This window comes from Poecilia formosa, unplaced genomic scaffold (genome assembly GCF_000485575.1).
Source record: "Poecilia formosa unplaced genomic scaffold, Poecilia_formosa-5.1.2 Scaffold663, whole genome shotgun sequence".
Taxonomy (NCBI): Eukaryota; Metazoa; Chordata; class Actinopteri; order Cyprinodontiformes; family Poeciliidae; genus Poecilia; species Poecilia formosa.
The window spans coordinates 108,333-130,010 of NW_006800602.1; the positions used below are offsets into that span (position 1 = coordinate 108,333).

The 21,678-nt window shown below is 37.2% G+C and overlaps 2 protein-coding genes across 2 annotated transcripts in view; one reads left to right on the forward strand and one right to left on the reverse strand.

The window, feature by feature from the left end:
• The first annotated feature begins 2,677 nt into the window (after window positions 1-2,677).
• LOC103130698 (tumor necrosis factor-like) lies at window positions 2,678-6,322 on the forward strand. The gene is made up of 4 exons (XM_007542162.2): window positions 2,678-3,203; window positions 3,309-3,336; window positions 3,559-3,612; window positions 5,191-6,322. Exons 1-4 carry the CDS (start codon window positions 3,027-3,029, stop codon window positions 5,658-5,660), a joined length of 729 nt encoding a protein of 242 aa, XP_007542224.1. The 5' UTR covers window positions 2,678-3,026; the 3' UTR covers window positions 5,661-6,322.
• Window positions 6,323-11,652: 5,330 nt separating this feature from the next.
• gtf2h4 (general transcription factor IIH, polypeptide 4) overlaps window positions 11,653-21,678 on the reverse strand; it is a 12,068-nt gene continuing 2,042 nt past the window's right edge. The window contains exons 4-13 of the mRNA XM_007542170.2: window positions 19,272-19,454; window positions 17,565-17,673; window positions 17,112-17,180; window positions 16,809-16,892; window positions 16,354-16,519; window positions 15,696-15,826; window positions 14,291-14,338; window positions 14,119-14,197; window positions 13,099-13,160; window positions 11,653-11,999 (exon numbers count right to left, since the gene is read on the reverse strand). Of these exons, the coding sequence (XP_007542232.1) occupies window positions 11,889-11,999; window positions 13,099-13,160; window positions 14,119-14,197; window positions 14,291-14,338; window positions 15,696-15,826; window positions 16,354-16,519; window positions 16,809-16,892; window positions 17,112-17,180; window positions 17,565-17,673; window positions 19,272-19,454 (1,042 nt within the window). The 3' untranslated portion in view covers window positions 11,653-11,888. The remainder of the gene's footprint in view (window positions 12,000-13,098; window positions 13,161-14,118; window positions 14,198-14,290; window positions 14,339-15,695; window positions 15,827-16,353; window positions 16,520-16,808; window positions 16,893-17,111; window positions 17,181-17,564; window positions 17,674-19,271; window positions 19,455-21,678) is intronic.

Genomic DNA, 21,678 nt, shown 5'->3' on the forward strand with positions numbered 1-21,678 from the left:
TCTTTGCAAATTTGAGCAAAGGATCAGTACTGATCTTCAGTCAATACTGACCCTGATATTGAGGGTCAGTATTGAGCAGAACCACCCTTTTGAGCTGGTGCAGCCATGAGTTTTCTTGGGAATGATGCAACAAGTTTTTCACACCTGGATTTGGAGATCCGCTCCAGTTCTGTCAGGTTGGATGGTGAACATTGGTGGAGGCATTTTCAGGTCTCTCCAGAAATGCTTAATTGGATTTAGGTCAGGGATCTGGCTGGGCCAGGCAAAAATGATCACAGAGTTGTTCCAAAGCCACTCCTTTGTGGAACCATCTCAAGGAGGGCCAGAAGAAATGGACAGCATGCGAAGCCCACCTGTTGTCTTTGTCGAGTGTCGTAAGTTGTCACAGTCAATCTAGTCAGTCGTCCACAGTAAAACTGTGAAGTCCTGTGATGGCTTCAGCTCTCTATGCAGTCGTTAGTCAGTAGATTCCAGTGTTAGTGTTGCCTTCGCTCCCTGTGCTACCTGCTCATCTGGACTGTTGAGCTGTACTCCTATCATTAAAATCTTCATCATCATCATCTTCCATCTGGGTATCTGCATTCTCTCTCACCACCACAACCTCACCAAATCATGACACTTAGATTCTCTTTTGACTTTTTAGTGTTACAGCTACTCGGTGCATATCAGAAATCTGTCCACCCTGACCAATTTCTTCCAATATGTTTTTATGACCTTTCTGTGTATCACTGTTCCTGCTGTGAGCCCTGCATTATACAATGACAGATGGATTGTGCAATCATATTTGCACAACTCATTGTGCCTAAACTTTTAAGGTTGTGCAAGTAGTCATCAGCTGTTTTATTGCGGTTCTGAGTTATTTGGTAAAATTTCTGTCCTCTGATGGGGAGTTTTGCAAGGTAATTTGATTCTTGGTTTCTTTTTTCACATTAACTTATAGAAAGCTTAATAACATGGCCACCTGAATCTTTGTTGCATGTAAAATATTATTATTCCTTTAACAGCAAAGCTTTTGTAGCTTTTCATGTAACAATCACTATTTTATTTTATTTTATTGTCATGTCCACTAAGGGTAAATTGTCTAAAAAACTGACTGAAGTATGGCAGCAAGATAACAGTTCACCTTGCAGTCAGTAAGATTTGCAATCGTTCTGCAGACAGTTGTCATGGATGCATTGTGTTTTACTAAAACTATTTCCAATCTCTGTTACTTTTATCCATATATTTATTTTATTCTAACTCTGTTTTGAGAGTCATGCAGTTCCCTGTCAGTTAACAGTTTGGTATTCCACATTTTACTGAAGATGACTTTGATGTGTCGACAGGGACCTGACCCCAGAACCTATGAGTGACAACTATCTCTTCCTTAGATCTTGACATATTTATCTATATTAAGTCAAATATGGCAGGACAGAGGCAGGCCTCATGACAGATCAAACTGATCAAAGATTTTGATCAATTATAAAATTGATCAAAGTCTTGACAATTGCCAGTGATAATAAAAAGATCAGCAAAATACAAATTCTTATTCTTTATTTAAACATTTCATCTTATAATGTCTCCATAAGTGGATTTATATATTTAAAAAAACACAGACATGGGACCATAAATGCAGAAACTGATTGGTCCTATCTTCCAAAACACTCACTTCTGTGAATATGAAAGAAGATTCATACTCACCTGACTATGATAGACTCATGATGTTTTCTGTCAAATATTTAAAATCAACAGCTGACCAGACCAATGATAAGAACTAAGTTTTGCTCATAATTGAGATATCTTAGCCTGTACCCTTAAGTTAACCTTTGACTATAATTTTATTACTACATTGTTTCTTATTCTATGTTTACCTGTTACACATTACAAACAAATTGCTCAGTTCACAAAATATTTGTACTTCATGGTAAATAAAGAAAAATAATTAATCATAAAATGAAGTACAGCTTTACACTTTTGTTGAAAGTCACAGGTGGACTGATGAGCTGTTGCTTCAAATTTGATTTCCCTTTTCCTAAAGCTGCTCTGATCCCTCAGTATATTGAGGAGAATTATGATACATTTGAGAACTTTTTTGGTCAATTCTGAAAAATATTTTGATCAATAATATCAGTTATTTCGTGCCATTTCAATGTGATGCAGATGGAATACAAACGACAACATTAAGCATGAATTAAACTTAAATTGTTCTGTGATCACAAGTACCTGAGACTATCTACACATCTTCATGTAACACTGACTTCACTGAGTTTCTATACAACCATTCTCAGGGTGTTTCCCCCTTCACACATGGGAAACAAGTGCTTCCTACAATTGAAAAAAGTATTTCCCAATATAGAAAGTACTTGTTTACTGTGTGTGTGAAGGGGGAAATACCCTTCACACACAGACACAACTTGTATTTACAAGTTGAAATGCTGAGGTCTTTTCTCAATATCCGTATGATAAACAGTGGTAACTAACATGTTGCATTAACTGGAGGAGCTAATCATACCTCGGAATTAAAGGAAGGCTCTATACTAGATGAGTCACAGCCTTACATTAACGTCTGTCTATCTTAAACTTTGGGGAAGTGACATATTTCTCTTTCTGAGTAGAACATCAAAAAGACTTCACTTTTACCACTGAAACAGAATTTATGCAGACACAAAGTTTCTGTGATGTTTTTAAACACATGTTGATCAGAGTGCGTGTGTGTGCGTAAGAGAAAGAGTAAGTGTTAGATTCTGCTAATTGTGGGTGTCTATTTTGTGGTGTAAAAATGGTTACGACAGGTCTGTGCGTGTGGTTTAGGTATAACTCAGTCAGAGGTTTGTGTAGGCGTGTTCTGGTCCATATGAGCCTCCCAGGTTCTGGGTCTCTTCCTTATCAGCTCTCCACTTATTCACAATGAGTGACATCACTGGAGTTTCCACCAAAAAAAAGCTTTTAAAAGAGCGTCTCAAAATGTCAGTTAAGAAGAAGAAGGAGTCCTCTTACCATACATTTACAGTTTGACTTGGATTGAAAGCAAGAACTTACTCAGAACAATGGAGAGTGAATTCAAGATATTACTGGATGCAGATGCGAGCACAGGGACAAATGATCGGACATCCACTAGAGTCAAAACATTTCAAATGTCCAGACTTACCTTGGCCCTGATGGCTTTCACACTCTGCCTTGCTACTGGTGGTGCTGTTTTCCTCTTCTCTAATGCTCGTGTCAAGGTGAGTGCTGTCTTCAAAAAGGGTCAGAGGCCTGCAACAAATAGTTAGTACATAATCTGATCCCACCAATGCTAACAGTGTCTCTTTATCTGTCTTCTGACACAGAGTGCAGTATCAGACGAGGGAAGCTCTGGTGGGTAGTTCCCTTAATTCTTTGACACATTGAACTTTTATGAAGTTGTAGTTAACTATAGCATCTATTATCTAATCTATGTTTTACAGGTAAATATTATATACCTGAACTTTTATGTATTGTTTTGTTACTTAGGGATTTGTTCCATAAAGGGATAATGTCCCAGAAAAATGCTATTTTGCATCCAGAAGAGGGTTAACATCTTTTCCTCTAATTTTACAGCTTTTCATCACGCCTTAAGGCAAATTTCAAACAGGGCAGCCATTCATCTAGAAGGTAAGAACCAGACACCTTCAGGTGAGGGGGGTGGAGGGGGCTTGATTCCCTGCCGCTTTTACCCTTGATGCCCTAAGTGCCCTTTTTGGGGTTGTTTTATTTTGTTTTATTTTTGTTTTGTTTTCAATGTATTTATTTTTTATTACATTTTTTATCTGGACAATAGTATTTAGCTAAACATAAGAATTTAGCAAACTAAATTACTCTGGCTGTCCTTGGTCTAATAATGACTGAATGGATTCTCAGTTCCTCTGTCTCCATGTCGTTATGACACCAGATCAGGATAGGGAGGGGAACTGTGTCCTCTGTCAGATTATGGGCGAGAATGTTTTTTTTCAACATACACTAGTTTGTGAATAAAAACGTAGGTCTGATGTTGAAGTTTTATTTATTTTCATAATTGTCCTCACAATAGCGGGAAAAACCCTCATCACCCCCAAACACAGAAATGGCTCAGTTGTAGAGAAAACTTCTGACTTTAATTTTAGCATTCTGCTTCAGTGCTGGACTAAATGCCCAGTTTGCTCCAGGCAGTCTGAGTCAGTCTCACCACTGGGGGTCAGAATCGGATACCCTGATATAAAGAAATGGTAATGTGGCTGTCACTGCGAATCCAACGTACCTTTTAGCTCTGTGCTTCACTAACGTTACTACCAGGCGGGTTCACACTACTGCTGACAGATCAGAAAAAATACACCCATAAAGCCCAGGCAACCAAAACAGTCTTTGTGGCGCTTATTACAAACTGAACAGTCAGTAAACACAAAAGCCTCATCTGATGGTTTGTCCCAGCTACTGCCTTATAAATGAAATCTCCATTTGTCCCTTGCATCCAGTAGAGAGATGCGCAACACAATGGAGCGGCTCTAGCAGGGCCGGGGTAGAATCTAATTTACTCCCCCTCCTACTAAGAACATCGGCATCCCTAACAGTGTTTGTTTGAAAATAGATTTAGGGAAGTCAGTGAGACTGGGAACAGGTTAATTGGCCAGCTTAATATCAATCACTGATTTCTGATTATTATTTACTGTGATGTATTTGTGAATAAACTGAGCTCAAACACAAAGATTAAAGATAGCATCAGATTGTAGCCGTGGTAACACATCAAAACCTTGTTGAAAGACAAAATCCTCCAGGACAGTCAGCAGCAGAAACAGCAACATTAAACCTATCAGGGAAAATTTGCTTTGATTGTCCCCACATGACAATGACATAATATGATCCAAATAAATATTAGATTCTTGATTAATATGGATTGTTGTTAGTTTGTTGTACGGTGTTTTAAGATCTTGATCAATGTGCCCTTTTTTATCTTTGAGCCCCCGCCCCTCCAAAGGCCTCTTTACGGCCCTGGTAAGAACAAACTGCAAAGTGTAGTCTACAACTACATTAAAACCCAGAGGTGAACAATATGTACAATTCTGTCTGTTTATATAAATAAAAGATACAGAAGGACTTAGCAAAATTATTATTATTTTTCATAATTAGCTTTACCTTTGGTTGTTTTTCACTGTCTACAGGAGGGTATTGTAAGTGCAATAATCTGATATTCATTTTCATGCCTGTGTTTTCAATCAGGAGTACACGACCCCGCCATAAACACGTCAGTGAAGTGGATGAACAAAGTGGACCAGGCACATTCTCAAGGAGATCTAGAACTAAAAGACAATGAGATTCTGATTCCTCAGAATGGCCTCTACTTTGTTTACAGCCAGGCGTCGTTCAGAGTAAGCTGCAGCAGCACTGATGATGACCTTACTTCCAATCACATGATCCATCTGAGTCACACAGTGAAACGCTGGTCCAGATCATTTGGCTCTAATGATGAGAGGTCCTATCAGACCCTCTTGCATTCAGTTCGTACTGTGTGCCAGGGTACAGCCAGTAAGGATCCAGACTCAGCTGGAAGCTACTTCTCTGCAGTGTATATGGGAGCAGTATTCGATTTAAAGAGTGGGGACAGACTGAAGACGGTTATGGAAGAGAAGATGCTTGAGAAACTTGAGGAAGATGCAGGGAAGACTTATTTTGGTGTCTTTGCCTTGTAAAGAGAGCTTGCAGAGGGCAGTAAATTTACATTAACATACATGTTAACATACACAGAGTAGCACCTGTACTACTTATTATGGAATGGAGTCTGTTGCATAACACCAAAAGAAAATTGTTTTGTAAGTTTTACATTTACAGATCAACCAGTAAGTGATTAGCAATGTCTGATATGGTGGTCTGTAATCCACCACATCAGAGCTATTTACTAAGATATGTCATTTTTGTATCACTTATGTTGTGTGTTTTTGCTGCTAATTGTTTCACTACAGCCTGGCAATGATGTGTCGACATATTTATTTATTATTATAATTATTTTTATTTATTTAAATATTTATTCTTTTTTCTCTAAGTCGGTGTGTTTTTCTGTTCACTAGGTCCTGTTATATTATGGTGTTTGTGGTGCAAAACACTTGAATACATATTGTTTGCAAAGATTACAAACTCTGATGATTATACTTTACAGTAGTAGACTTGTTCTCACCTGTTTATCGCTGGATCAACCAGTCAGGATTAGGTTTTCAAACCCAGGACCATCTTGCTGCAACAGCTCTACCAACTGCACCATTGTGCAGCCCCAGCTAAAAATACATAGACAAATCAGTGATTCTTGAGGATAGGGACAAAATGGGTTTTAATTTTCCCATAATTTTTTTTGTGTTATTTCTCAACCTTATGTATGCAAATATGACAATGTTTAGGAAATGTAAAGATGCTAAGGTGCAGGCTCCCAGTTGCAATATTTTTTAAAAGAATTACATTTTTAATCGACCTGACCTAGAACTTTGTCATCACCATCTGACAAAAATATATAAAAATAATTTGTAATGACCCTATTAGTGATATTTTTACTCATTTTACAGACAAATGCTTCTCAAGAAACAAAAGAAATATTATTTAAAACCAAAAACAACAAAAAGTCCATCTGACAGAGTTGACACAGAACTGAAGGTGGTGACAAACTAGTGAATAAAATGAAAAACTTGGTACATGTGAAGTAATGCAATTCATGTAAAATACATTAAAATGAATTAACTGCACATTAAGTGATATTTGACAACAATTTCACTGAAAGAGTCAGAAAAACTCTGATGGAGTTGATGAAATGCCAAACTACCTCAATTTATATGATGTTATTCTGAAGGAGGCCATATTGTAGCTCGTCAGGTCCATGAAATCTTTACAGTATACCAAATTAAGCTTTTATTTCACAAAATTTCATCAAAGTTTTGTAAATTGTCAGTTATGGTGTTGACACGTCATGGTTGTGACGAGCAACTTAGGAATAAAACAGAAGAAAAAACTAAAGAATAACTTAAGCTAACCAGAGCTAACTAGCCCTCTTAGCAAAGGAAGAGAAAGGAAGTGGTCATGGGGTCCTCAGAAGTTCTGGTGCCCCCCAACAATGCCTGATTTTTTTTTACATTCTTTTGATTTCTGACGGTGTTGACAAAAACTAGGGACAAATTTCAATGGAGTTGGAAAATATATAAAAATGATTTTTAATTCAATTTATTGATACCTCTATAATTATTTATATGACTACTTATACTTAAATGTCACAATATATAATTTTAGTATTTCTTTAATTATTTTAAACTATTATAATGTGTTGAGTTCTGCTCCTGGACAAGGGCTTTTACAGGCATCATCCACCAACTACAATGTTTAAAATAAAAAAATATTCAGCAAATACCTGGAAAATATACATTGTTGTGCTCACATGACCCAGGTTAGTTGAGTCAGATATTTGAAAAAAATATATTTTGTGTATATTTTATTCAAATTTTGTGCTTTATCCATAGGACCTGTTTTGTCCCTATTCTCAAGAATCACTGAAATAACAATACACATTTAAATTTAAATGAGTTGATTCTCGTGGTTGGCTCTGTATATTTGAGGGTTTTCTTTTTGCCTTCATAACGTGTTTGATAACATTTGACAACAATAATTAAAACTTCTTAATGTTGATATTGTTCAATGAAATGTTTTTCCATCAGGCTACATGGCTACTGCATTAATAATATCAATGAGCTACTCTATGCTGTAGTTGGTGATATGTTGTTTGCTGCTGATAATTTATGCATCTAAAACAAACAGTATTTTTACATCAACTTCTAAGTTATGTGAAATTTCTCCAATTAAAATGGTTTGAAAGCTCAGAATCAACCCAGAACCGGTCCACATTCTCAAGTGAGAAAGATTCACCGGGTATAAATTAAATTTATATCTATTGTAATTACACCTAAGAGAAATTAATTTAATCAAAAATGTCATGGTTGTGTATTCCATCTTAAGTTGGGCTGCACCGACTGCAGTTTTCTGGCCAACCACCGATTACCAATCTTTACAAAGCCTGACCTGCTAATTTTGACTTTGGCTGATACCATTTTTTTTTTCCCAAAATGTTGTTAAATGTAGCAAGAAAGTCGCTGAATTGGTAACAGAGGAATGAACATTGTTAACTGCAAACATACAGAAGTGACCTGGTGGGCCGGTCTGTCAGTCAAACCTCTTACTGTAGGGCAGAAGAGGACAGAGGATGATTTTTAAACCTTTGACAAAGGTTTAAAAAAAAAAAAATATATATATATATATATATATATATTCAGGTAAACAGAAGGACAAACAAACGACCACAAACCACAGGGATGAGCAAACCGACAGACTCACAGTTATACAAAAGGAAAATGTCAAACAAAAGAATCTGGTGTCCAAACTTTCTTCTAACTTTATGTATTGCTGTTTGTCTGGATGAGTCTCAAAATGATGATGATGACCAGCAAATGTCCAGGGATCAAACCGAACCAGAACCTCCTGCTCAGAACTTGAAATGGCCATGGAAGATTTTTAAATACATTGAAGGTATTTTTGGCAAAGCTTGCAAAGAAATGTCACAATTTTTAAACCGAGCAAAGAAACATTATTGTGGCCACATTTCAAACAACAAGAACCAGATTTGCAAATTTTTTAAACACAGCTCAAATGAGAATCAGAAAGTAGTTGCTTGAATGGAACATCTCTGCTGCAATAGAAGAATATTTTTCTTTTGCAGTTGAGAATCTGTCACCTCGGTTGTGAGATCGCTACATCATTCATTTCATATTTAAGGCTCGTTTTCATTTACATTGAAGAGAGATCTTCAAGCATTCAAAACAGAGTGGTCGCGTTCTTAAGCAGAGTCAGAGAAAGAATAGATGCTGCCTTTAACACGGTCAGAACCGGTCTCATTGCTTTTACCAACATTGCCCTAACAAACATCATGGACATTTTCCAAGCAGTCAGAGACAGAACTGAATTGATGTTCTTTAGGAAACAAAATCAACCAGCTCATAGCCTAACAGAGTCCTTGAGCTAAATTCTGACTTCAGTCTGGCAATAGTTCAAGGCTGCCAGGTTGTTTTCGATGTCTCCTTCACATTTGTTGCTGAAGTATTTCAGTCAATTGGGAGATGTCTTGCATATTTTTTTAAACCAGGCCACAACAAAAACCAGGATTGCCTTTGACACAACCAAAACAAATATTTCCAGTTGTGTCAGTACATGTCAAGCAAAAGCATATGCTGCTCTTAGTTTTTTGAGCGGATGGGTCATAATAATTTTCTGTAGGCACTATAGATGCATTTAAAATGCATACCTTGTACGGCCTGGCATTTCCCTCATGCAATAAACTATATATTTGTACCCCACGTTGCTCCTTTATTTCATTTTTGGAGGAGATGATTTAAAGTACCACCAGACATATTTTTGTCCAAATAAAAGAGACATTGAGGTTCATGTGACCTTTTACTTAGAAGAGGAGCAGTCCTTTTTATGAAGCAGAGATGCATGCTACACCTTTCCTCCTACTTGTAAGTTATACATCACTTTTCTTCATGTTTAAATTTGGGTAACTCTCACTAACAATATTTTCATGTCTGAGTATGTGAAATGATCATTGTAGATCATTTCAAGACATTTTTTTATAATTTATATGCTAAAACTGTTTTTTTTGTTTGTTTGTTGCCTCAGGGCAACATTGTGCAGGTAGGCCCCTTTTGCTCACTCAATATTATTCAAGTGCGTTGATATGCAGTTGATTACAAAATAATTATCACAGCCAATTTTTGTACTTTATTATTAACTAACAGCAACAGGAGATGGACTTTTGTCCAAGATTATTTCAATCTGGAAAGACAGAGAAAAAAGGAACAATTAAAAGATTTAATGACAGGGATGAATAACTTCTTTGGCACTCGGGCCCCGGCAGCTGATTTTAACTGAGATTTGGTGTGAACTCAGGTGAACATCCCGATAACTGATTAGGGATGCTCTTCCCCAGGGCCCGACACCATAGATAATCAGATTAACAGATGGTGATTCCCAGATACGCCAATAATCAAGTGCCAAAAATGTGATATACACTCTTTTTCACATCAGCAAGCAATTCCTTCCTGATGTTTAATATATAATAGGGAAAAAGACTGATTTCAACATCCTTAGTGATTCTAACTCCGCCAAACATACACACGTACAAACACACAAATGCTCGTTTTAGTAATTTCTTAAATGTACCATTCATTAATGAAAGTTAGTTGTTTATTTTATATTTGTTGAGTTGGAACCATGTCTGATTTATTTTTGTCAAAAAAAGTTTTTTATGAATATAGTTTTTGTTTGATTTGTATTTCATTTCTCATAATCACTATAGAAAACTTGGCGTTTTAGACCCCTTGTAGCGCAATGTTGCTCTGAGGCAACAAACCCAAATCCGGTTCCGGGAGGTGTCAGGGTCCGATTTTATGATTGATATGTAATTAGGGACCAACAAGCTCCCAGAGTGCAGGAAAATGTGTTTTCCCCCAAAAAATAAAAAGTCATGCCATAGACTCTATGGAGTCCATCCCCCAGCAGTGAGCAGTGTGCATCACAAAAAGCACTTTGTATTGCCTTATTGCTGAAAATGTGCTACATAAATAAAATTACCTTTTAACTTTACAAAAAACATAAATATAATTGACACCTGTAAGAGAAGAAACATCTGACTAAAGATTAAAGATATATCATCAGCCTAATTGCTTTAGTCTTTAGGCAATTATGCCATTAGGCTGATGATAGTCTGTTCTGTAGATTTGGTTGTGGCACTTTGCTCATTTGTCTTTGTTAATTAAAATTTTGATTAAAAAAGTAAGAATGTGCGCTTACGTAACATAACAAATACATATAATTAAGAACGTACAAGACTTCTCATATAGGGAACAATGAATGCAAAAGGATTTATCATGCAAAACATTGATATTTGCCAAATTATATTAAAATATAGGGCTGCAGATGATATATTATAAGCCGAAAGAGTTCTTCGACTGTTAAAGAAGCTGAGAGGAACCAAAATTCTCATCAATACAATGAACTGCTCTATCAGCTCTATGTTGAAGCTCTATGCCCTGAAGTGCAAACCACATCAACAAATCACTAAACACAACTACAAATTGAAAAACATTTTCAAAAAGCATCATCTAGTCCAAGTAGAAATGAACTGGAATGTTACTCAGTGGTCCAAAAGTCTCCACAGTTCCTGATGACTGGGTGACATTTTATCTAGTGGTTCTGGTCCACTAGGATTTCTAAATGCAGCAGTCCGAAGACATTATAGAGCACTTCAAGCTTCCCTCTGCTGACAAGCTGGATGGAGATGCTGCTTTTATCTTTTTTGGTACTGGCCCACACAGTGACCATGGTGTTCCTGTGTTTGGTTGGCCAGTAAACCCCAAAGAGGATTTATGAGGTATTGTCCAGGTGATGTGTCCGTGCCACTCCAGCCACAGCGTTACTGTGTGTAATAAATGTGAACTTCATTTTTTAAATAAAAGTATGAATATTTCACATTATAAATCTGGTTGGATTACGAATGTGAAATCTTAATCTAATCAGACTAAGATTAGATTAATCTAAATCTTAGTAAGTTCAATTGTAAAACTGTTTAAAGACAATAATTTGCTTTTGCATCACAAGTGCCAGAGTTTGTTTAATATGATTGCAATATAGTTTTGAAACTGCCAGAGGGTTCCTTTATCAACTAGAGGCACAATTTAATAATAGTACAAAATTCCTACAACAGAAATCCACCAAAATAAATCAACAAATATGATTAATTTATTTAATTAAAAAAAAAAACGTGAGAATATAAAAGTTTCCAAACTGACAGTAGTAAACATATGTGGGGTCACTGGACCGTGAGCAGCTTCCTCTGGCTATATGTGAGACCTCTGTCGTTTCCAGAACCTCTTGACCTCGCTGTGTCCATGGGATGTCACCACCATCACCCTGTGAGCCACATCCTGCCACACCAGGCAGCCCAAACCCTGCACAATGACAGCTTGATTAAACATCAGAACAGCAGAAAACCAGGATGTTACAAATCAATCACATTCAATCAAATTTATTATGAAATGGTTTTATGAAAAAATTACAAAAAACCCTTAATGTAAAAATGAAAACTAATTTCTACAAAATAATGAAACTGACAGCCATTTTTTCTATTGCAATCAGGTCTGGGCTTTGACTGGGCCATACAGAATATCCACCTTGCTGTCCTCAAACCATTTCTGTGTAGCTTCAGCTAAGTTTTGAGATTGGAATAATACCTTGGAAACAGCATGTTGGTGTGTGACAATGGGGGAAATTTTCTGCCATAATTTGAGAGCACATATTTTCAGTCTGAAAGCAAGATTACATGTCTTTTGTTTTCAAAACTTTTAATACTATTGCTTACATTTTCATTTCGAAAGCAGGACTTCATGTCTTTCTTCTCAAAACTTGTAATGTACTCAAAACTTCTCATGCTCTTGCAGAACTCTCTGCTTGCTTTTGGAACAAAAAAAGCACTGTCAACTGGCAACCTCTCAACCAATAGAATGAAAGTGTTGTGCTGGATGCGTTTGTTTCCTTCTAGCGGGTGTGCCAGTGTGGCCAATTGATAGTGGCCACACTGGCCACACACTACAATTGTGGCCAATTGCCACCCACTGGAGAAGAGAGAAACAACAACCTCAGCTTTCTGCTCCATAGGACACTGAACACCCGCCAGCAGTGTGCTACTGATCGCCAACAGCCTTCTGATCAACATAGTCATGACATCTACCTAAATATATACATTTAGATAGATCTAAATATATATCTATATTTATATTTATCTAAATAGAACTTAAAATTTATCTAGATAAATATAATTTAAGCTTACATTTTCATTTTCTTAGATGATAATGTAAACAAAGTATTAAAAGTTTTGAAAAGAAAGATGTAATCCTGCTTTCAGACTGAAAATCCGTGCTCTCGAATTATGGTAGAAAAATTCCCCCACATGTGACAGTCGACTAAATACCCAGAGGAATACTTATCAGCTGCTGAATATTTTTCAAGCCCAGACAAGGTGGCATTATTTGTCAGAAAGTACGTTCCAACCTGAGCTCTGTCTCGCAGCACCTCAAAGTCTGCTTGGGACAGGAACTGATTGTAGAGCACTCCTGAAAGAGAGAAAAAAATAAATAAACCAACATTTTTAGCTAATTGTGTCCAGGCTATGACCTCAATATCATCCCTTATTCTCTTACAGTTAGAGAAATTGTTGATCTGATGCTGAGTTTGCAAGTTTCCTAGTTAAAAAGAAATGAACAAAACATAATTAGATAGATTTATTTTACCTGCCTTGAAATTATTCTTAAAAGTTTGTCTTTTATTCTGCAGCTCATGTGACCACAACAAAAGTGGGGAGTTGAAAAGTTAAAAAACGTTCAACAATTGCCTGGAACACAACCTGTAGTTGGCCTACCCCAAGGCCCCCAAGAGAGGAACAGAATTTCACACAAGGCCAGAGTGCAACGGACCCATTTCCAAATAAGGTATTGGTCTGCCATGTGGTCTGGCCCTGACCCTTACTATTTGCTGCAGCGAGCTGTACTTGGAGCTCCGTGCAACCAGGTAACTACGGAACGGGAGCTGCAGCTGCAGCGGCCATAACACTACTGTGTCTACCACACTACTATGATAACTAGCTAATTCTATCTGAAATAGAATTAGTTCAGTTCAGACTGTAATCCAGCTGACCAGTTTCTTCTTTGTTTTTATGGTGGTTTAGCCCTGTTTGCCTTCATCTTTACAACTAGAATATTGCTGTGTGATGGGGTGACGTATTTATGCCATAAATTAGCATTTCACGATAAAGTTTATTTTCCCGAGCAGGTTTTTTATACCGGTATTATAGTGAATGACATGATGTGGCTAAGCCCTAGATCCCACCAGGGCAGAATCACAATGACAATTTTGTCAGTATGTTATTAATTTAAAAAAAAATCTTTTTATCTTTGTGCTTTGATTATCTGTCACTTTGCTGTTGTTCCACTGAATTTTCCCCACTGTGGGACAGTAATGAATAGTTCTATTTTGTCTAACAGTTCCCTGGGTTCAGACAGGACTCACACTCACCCTCTGTGAATTGCAGCCGATCTCTCTCGAGCTCCCACAGTCTGATCTGGTCTGTTATAGTTGGAGGCAGCACTGGGGTCTGAAACACATGCAAGCAAAATAAAGGGCCTGTGTGGTGCCTTAAGATGTCAGCAGGACATAATTTCTTTCTTTAAAAGTGAGCCAACAATACCTGTGTGAGCAGGACAGGGTGAGCTCTGGTCCTTAGAAAGTGGATGATCTAATAAAACACAATGTTCAAATAACACAGTACAAAAGATGTCATGTGCAGCTGCATGTTTTTGTTTTTTCCTTATATATTAATTATATATATGTAAAATTATTATTATTAAAGCTAAAATATCTAATTTGTACACCACATATTGCATAATATGTACAAATGCAATTTTGAAAAATAGAAAAATGCCCCTCTAATATGGAAAAATATTCAGATATTTTGCAAATTTATTAAAAATAGAAATGAAAGAAATCACAATTTTCTAAGCAGCGTTTCCCCCAGAAAACTTAAGCCTGTTGGTTGGGCCCCTGGCGGCCCATCGTCTTTTGTACTAAAAGATGTCAAGTTGACAGGAAATGTAAAATATTACCAGATAACTTCACCAGTAAAATACTATTCAAACCCACAACTATAGTCTTAAAAACAGCAAATCAAAAAAGTACAATTAAAAAAATATCGATTATTTGCTCTTCTGTTAAATCCAACTTGAGCCAGCAGCTGCTTAAGGCCCCCAGGCCTTCAGGGGCCCCATAAATGGTAACATTTTAACACAGATTTAGAAACTTAACATTTGTTTATTGAGAATATCAGTGCTGCTAAATAATTTGATTTAGATTTACTTTATGTGGTTTTAGAAGCTCTTCCATTTTGTGTCCATTGAATTTTTAATAAGCACCAAAGAGACTGTTTTGGCTCTATGGGACGAGTTTTTCTGATCTCTGCACGGCAAGCATTTGATATAGCAGTTTGATGCATCATGTCACTGCAATAATAATAATAAAAATAACAAGAATAAAAAAATAAAACCATGTTGCTGCGTGACTATAAGGTGAGCATGAAAGCTCCTCCACAGGCAGAACCACCGGTTGACTAATGCACTGCCTAACTGAGGAACACATACATAAACTTTATCAGTGCAGACAGAGAGCCACCCGTTGGACAGGATGGTTAAGAAACCTATACATTATAGGCATCTTTTGTTTAGTACAGCCTCTATTTCTTTTGGATTATGATAATCTTAAGTTATGTACGAATTAAAAGTCATCAGTGTTTTGTGACAATCTGTGTGTAGGTCTATTTTCTTATAAAAACATAAGTGATAGCCTGATATGTAGGAAATTTCTAAATGCATAATTTTTTTTAATGGTTTAAAACCATTATTAAGTACATAATTCATATGCAACACTAAATTTTATTTCCTATTTATTTAGTTTATTAGTACATTAAAAATGGAATAGAATTCAGCCTATTAGTGAGAACATGGAGCACTGAAGGGCTTTTGGTTTGGTTCTGCATCTCTTCTGTTTACTTTCCCTTCCCTGTGTCATTACTGTGCAGGTCTGCCTGACAGGCCACACACCTGCTGAGCGGTAATTCCATTAGCGATGGCCTGCTGAACGGATTCCCTTGTAAGCTGAGCGACCACCACATTGGAAAAGCGATACAACATCTCACTGAAAAGAGCCACCAGAGCAATCTGAAGTTCTGAATCTGAAAAACAAAAGCAAGTGAGAATAGAGGGATGAATGAAAAAAGTTTTGTCACCTGAAAAAACTGCAGCTGCGTCGCTAAAGGTCTGGACCTATTGCTTCCATATCAGTGGTGTGGCATCTTCAATATGTTAAGTTGAGAAGTAAAAAAAAGTTTTCTTTAATAAAAATGTATTGGGCTAAAAAGAACAGCCATGACAAAAGTGTTGGGTGGATGAATTGGATTTTGCCTGTAACATGGAGTCTTGACAGGAACATGGTGCTATGAACTCAACAGAAAGTCCACACCTTTATTCACATCAGATTGTGTGACTGTGTGATGATCAGTTTGAATATATGTAATATTGAATTTAAATGATTTTTTTGTAAAGTGGCAGGAGATGACGTTATGAATTGGTGCTATATAAACAAACTGAATTGATTGCTACATATGCCAGTACCCTATAAAACAAAAGAAGAAAAAAAGCATTCTGGAATGAGGTGGCCTTTTTTAACCAACCATCTTTTACAAATTTTGTTCAGTCATACCTGTGTAGGCGTAGAGACGATAATTGGTTTCCACAACAATGAAGCCTGCATCTCTAGTTCCAGGAATGGAAGCAATGTTGGTGGAGGATGGAGAGGCGGAGCTGGTAGTTACTCCAGCAGCCAAAGTAATTGCCAGTCTGGTGGGATAGTACCGCCGGGACTTCCTCTGAATATACATGGTGGAGGAATTATATTCTAAAAATAGTTTTTACACTACTACAGACAGATTACACTTATTTCTTGTCTTTCACGTCACCTGAAAACTATTTAGGCAAACGCCACCAACTCCTCCTTGGGAATGTAGAAAATGATCATTACAGTCATGATTTGTATTATGATAATTATGCAGTTAATTAAAACGATGACACCTCATCTGATATTTTCATTCTTCTTTTTGCATCAATGGGTTAAACTGGAAAAAGAAAATAAGGGGCTTGTGAATTAAGAGGTCTCACCTTCCTCTGAAACACCAGTCCAAACTCCCGAAGGTGCTGCAGGAAAGTTAGCAACGACTCACTCATCCCCTCCACTGAGTAATCCTGAAGCATGGTGTATAACAAGAAAAACAAAAATCAGTCTAGAAATACCAGGCCGATCAGAGTGTGTCAGTTCCAGCAGGACGCTGAGTTTGAAAATGCCTCTAAAGCCTGCTACTACTAGGTCTTAAGTAGAGCCTGTGGTGCTGCAGGCCAACAGACCAGTTGCTTTAATAAAAAGTCACTAAACATGAGAATCCAAGCAAAAAAGTTTGCACTCACTCTCCCCAAAGTAGAAAAACTGAGCTGGAACAAGAAGGATAAGATCTCCACAAGGTCCATCCCTCTGGACTGCAAGACAAAAACAAAAAAACATCAAAAATGTATGTTCATATGCAAGAGAAAAGGAGAATTGTCCAAATTGTTCTTTGCAGTAAAACTAAAAATGCTGAAGGACTTAGCCAATTCTACCATTTAAAAAAAACAAAACATTTCTTCTGATTTTTCTTACAGGACAGAGTATGTTGCATTTTCCACCTTATGGATTTGAACTTGGATGAGAGTAAACAAGGCAGTAATATAATACCATAAAAATTACATTTGGAACTTTACTTTGCAATGTGTAAAGTCATGGTTAGAAATCCCTCAGAATAGAGAACAACAACATGACTATAACTACAACCTGAATACTAAACATTCAACACTTCTGCTTTCCAGTTCCAAGTCTACTGTTACCTGAGCAGTTTTGAGGTACTGCAAAGTGAAGTACCAAAGCTGAGAGGCTGTGTCCAGAAGGAGGAACTGAAAACCAGCAGAAGTGATGTACGGTGCTTCTCCTGCCTCACTTATATTGAAAGAAAATGAGAGAGCAACATGAGAAACAGTTATTTGTCTTGACCTTTAATATGACCATTTTGCATGAAAGGTCTTTCCAGTTGACAATCTTGTGTTAGCGTCCGCTCAGACAGCAATTTATTGAACAGAGTATCTATTTGAGTCACTAAACTAAATGTTGAGAGCTTATTCTAGAACAAGTCAGCATATGGGTGGAAAACTACAGCTTTATATTAATCTTTCCCACTGTAGCAATCAACCTTTTTTGTTAAATAAATGCAATAATTTGATCTTGAAATCTACAACTAAAACAACCACAAACATATATTCTTCCATGAAATTCATTCAGCCACTGATTTTGTTAAAATACACCAAACACATTAATGTTACAGAGATGTTTTTTGAAGATTTGACTGATGGATGTTGATATTTTCTGTTACGAAGATTACGCCAGAAAATCTGTTTTAAACACTACCGTTTTAATTATTGATGGTTTGTATTATGAGAGAGTAATTTTTTATTCCTGGCTTATGCACAGATTTTCAATCCAGTTACCGTATTTTCTGCACTATAAGGCGCACCAGATTATAAGGCACATAGAATAGACACTACAGTAGAGGCTGGAGTTACATTATGCATCCACTAGATGGAGCTGCACTAAAAGGAATGTCAACAAAACAGTCAGACTCTGGTCAACGAGGAGAGCCTTCCGCGACTGGGCCGGGGCGTGGCCGGACGATGGTCACCCTTCTCCGTTCGCGCACAGCATGTTCGTGGAGAAAGTGGTGCTAAATGACCTGCAGACGACCCGATTATAGACGCTAGGTAAGTAGATAGGTCTGTCAAACTTTAAAGTTTGACAGACCTATCTACCTACCTACCTGCTGTCTGAGATTACAAACCAGCTTTCTGACAACTATCCCAGCATGCACTGCGCGCTTCTCCTTTTACGGGCGAAAATGAAGTCGGCGGCTGCTTACCGTAGTTGCTAGACCTGTTGTGGCTCAATATTGGTCCATATATAAGGCGCACCAGATTATAAGGCGCACTGTCGGCTTTTGAGGAAATTGAAGGTTTTTAGGTGCGCCTTATAGTGCGGAAAATACGGTAAATGTCCAATGGCGCAGTGGAGATAACATATGTAAAACTTAATGGTCACTGATCTTCAGCATTCCCTTTAAGTGGTCCTTGCAGTGATTTTTACAATAAGCTCAAATAAGGAATCTCTTCTACTAGTTTCTTTATATGTTGAAGGCTTTCAATACTTTGAGTATTCTGGCCTGTTTGTGGTAACAGAAGGCCTCTTCTGTTACTTTTGCCTGTTTTCTTATCACTGCTTATGAAAGTTGCAAAACAAATATAGTAAATGCAATTATATCATATTGACGTCATCTTCCAAGATGATTCCTGGCTTGTGCACAGGAATCATAAGCTTGACTTCTGACAGTCAAGTTCTGTCAGAATAATTTTTGGCAATAACAAAAATTCTGCAGAAATTCCACAGTAATTGGGAAATTAAATTGGTTACCTGATTTACGATTAACTTACATATTTTTCCTTATATGTACATACTTGGAAAAGCATTAAGTGAGCTGGATTTGTCTGTACCTTCTCATGAGGCCGGCTTGAATCAAGAGCTGAGCCAGGTCTTGACTAACAGCACTAGGAGAACCCACCATGAACTGCAGGATCACTTCCCAGCGTTCCATAGCATAGCGGTCCAGGCTCTCAATGTCGCGTGCATGGCGATCAGGCCCCAGGCTGCTCCCCTCGTCCGCCCACTGTGCACCTCTGTGGAGCAGAACACCATCCCGTCATTTAACAGAGCAGAGAAATTATAATATTTTGAAGCACATAGCATTAGCCAGTCAAGTTCTGTCAGAATAAGAAAGTCACAATATGTAAAAAAATTTTTTACATAATATGACATTGGTTGGATTACAAAAGAAACTCAAGCTGATAGATGAATCCGTTTCTCTTACACAAAAAAGACCCTGCAGACCTGGTGCTGTCAGAGCTAGCTAGATATTAATGTAGCCCAGATAAAGAGCTAACCATGTTAAAGGCATCCGCCCTTACGGTTTTAAAATGGAGCCAGTTTCACCAGCTGGAACTGTGGCAAATTTAAAATATCAAAGCTTGTTTTTTTACTGTCATCTTATCTTTGGTGAAAATACTGATTCAATTTTTAAGAAAAGCTCAGAGACTCCATCTTAAGAAAACTGAATGGCCTTGGGGTGAGAATTTATTGTCATTCAACTGCACACTTAAAATTTACATATTGAGCACAATTTCATAATAAGGCCTCAATTATATCAGATTAGGGACGCTGCGGTGGTGCAGTGGGCAGACCCATGTATGGAGGCCTCAGTCATAGACGCGTCTGTCACAGGTTCGAGTCCTGGCCCATTGACCTTTGCTGTCTTCTCCTCTCTCTCTCATTACCAACTTTCCTGTCAATCTACTGCGAAGTAAAGGTCATTTAATTGTCATTGCACAGTAATGAAGCCCAGAGCATTAGCCAGTCAATGCCCATATTGATTTCGCTGTACCAACAAAATCAATGGTACAGCTCTGCTTAGGCCATTTATAAACAGTCAAAACAAATAAGAATAGACAGAATTATGATCTGTGGAAGAAGATGTGTTTTTCAGTCTCTGTCTGGCTCTATGCTCCGGTGCCGTCACCCCGATGTCAATAGAGCCGGTCAGCCTGGCCTGCAGAACTCCCAATCCTCCTCGATTCTGTAACGTTGTCAACATTCACAACACCAGCGCTTCTCTCAGAGTCTGACCATAATCCATGGCAATCCTGCCGGTCCCAACATCCCCTCCGGAGGGATCGAGCCCGGTGGAAGTTAATAAACAATAAATAAATTTAATAAATAAATAACATGAAAACTAGTTTAAAAAAATAAATGCAAAAAATAAAATATAAAAGCAGACAGTTGCCTTCTCGTTTGCCAGTTTGAACTTCTGAGCTCAGTGAGTAGCTTAAGGTTCCTCATGCCAGCTAGAAGCCATTCATCTCCTGTGCAATAACTTTTTTTGTTGTTGTTTTTTCTGTGAGTATAAACTGTTGACATTGTGATTGCACAAATGCATTTTATCTAATGTTTGGAGAGCCAAAGTAAAACTCTCACCTCAGTGAAGAAAGTTGTATCTATTTTTACACCAAGACCAGAAAAGAAATCAAAAACATAACGCCAAATGACAGCTTGATAAATCTGAGATTAACTTCTAAGGGGTTTTTGATAAAATAGCATATGTAACTTGTCATATGCAACTTGTAACGCAAATATTCTATGTTGAAATAAAAAGGTTATGACTTATAAAAAAGCTTATTAAAATTAAAAAGCCATTAAAATGTTTAGAAGCTATTTTGTTGCAGCTACTTTGGAGAGGACATAACGATGGTAAATTTATGATAATCTAAGAGTTTTTCCTCCACAGTCAAATACATCATTTAACCCTAACCTTTTCTTACTGTTTATTCAATGTCACATGCTGTTTTTATTTTGTTTTTTAATTATGTAAAGCACCTTGAAGTGCCTTGCTACTGAAATGTGCTATACAAATAAAATTTGAGTGATTGATTTGATCATGTATTTAAAGACTGACTCGTGAGACAGTTATTTTAAATAAGCTGCATCCCGATTTTAATTCCATTAAAATTCTGCTACATATTTATGTAGCAAAATGTAGGCAAATATTTCTAGGCCTAAAGTTAAACCAATTTTTTTTACAAGTGATGTCCATAGTGCCATATGGCAACATATTGTAGAAAACAATCCAAACACACCAGGCAACTGCACAGAATGACAGTAGCTTCCTCATTTAGAAGGTAAAACGTTACCAGAGAATATGACCTGTAGTGGAGATTAAGCTAAGATGACTGAAACATAATGATTCAAAAATTTAGTTAGACAAGACCTTTAATAGAACAAGACTGAATGGGGTTGATTTGTAGAGCATGTTTATCTCCAGGACACAGAACCAATCTCCATGATGATAAC

Excerpts from the sequence above, each read along its gene's own strand:
- LOC103130698 (XM_007542162.2), top strand. The coding sequence starts at position 3,027 with ATGGAGAGTGAATTCAAGATATTACTGGATGCAGATGCGAGCACAGGG. Across the intron at positions 3,204-3,308 it reads TCTCTAATGCTCGTGTCAAG|AGTGCAGTATCAGACGAGGG; the intron begins GTGAGTGCTGTC and ends CTTCTGACACAG. Across the intron at positions 3,613-5,190 it reads GGCAGCCATTCATCTAGAAG|GAGTACACGACCCCGCCATA; the intron begins GTAAGAACCAGA and ends GTTTTCAATCAG.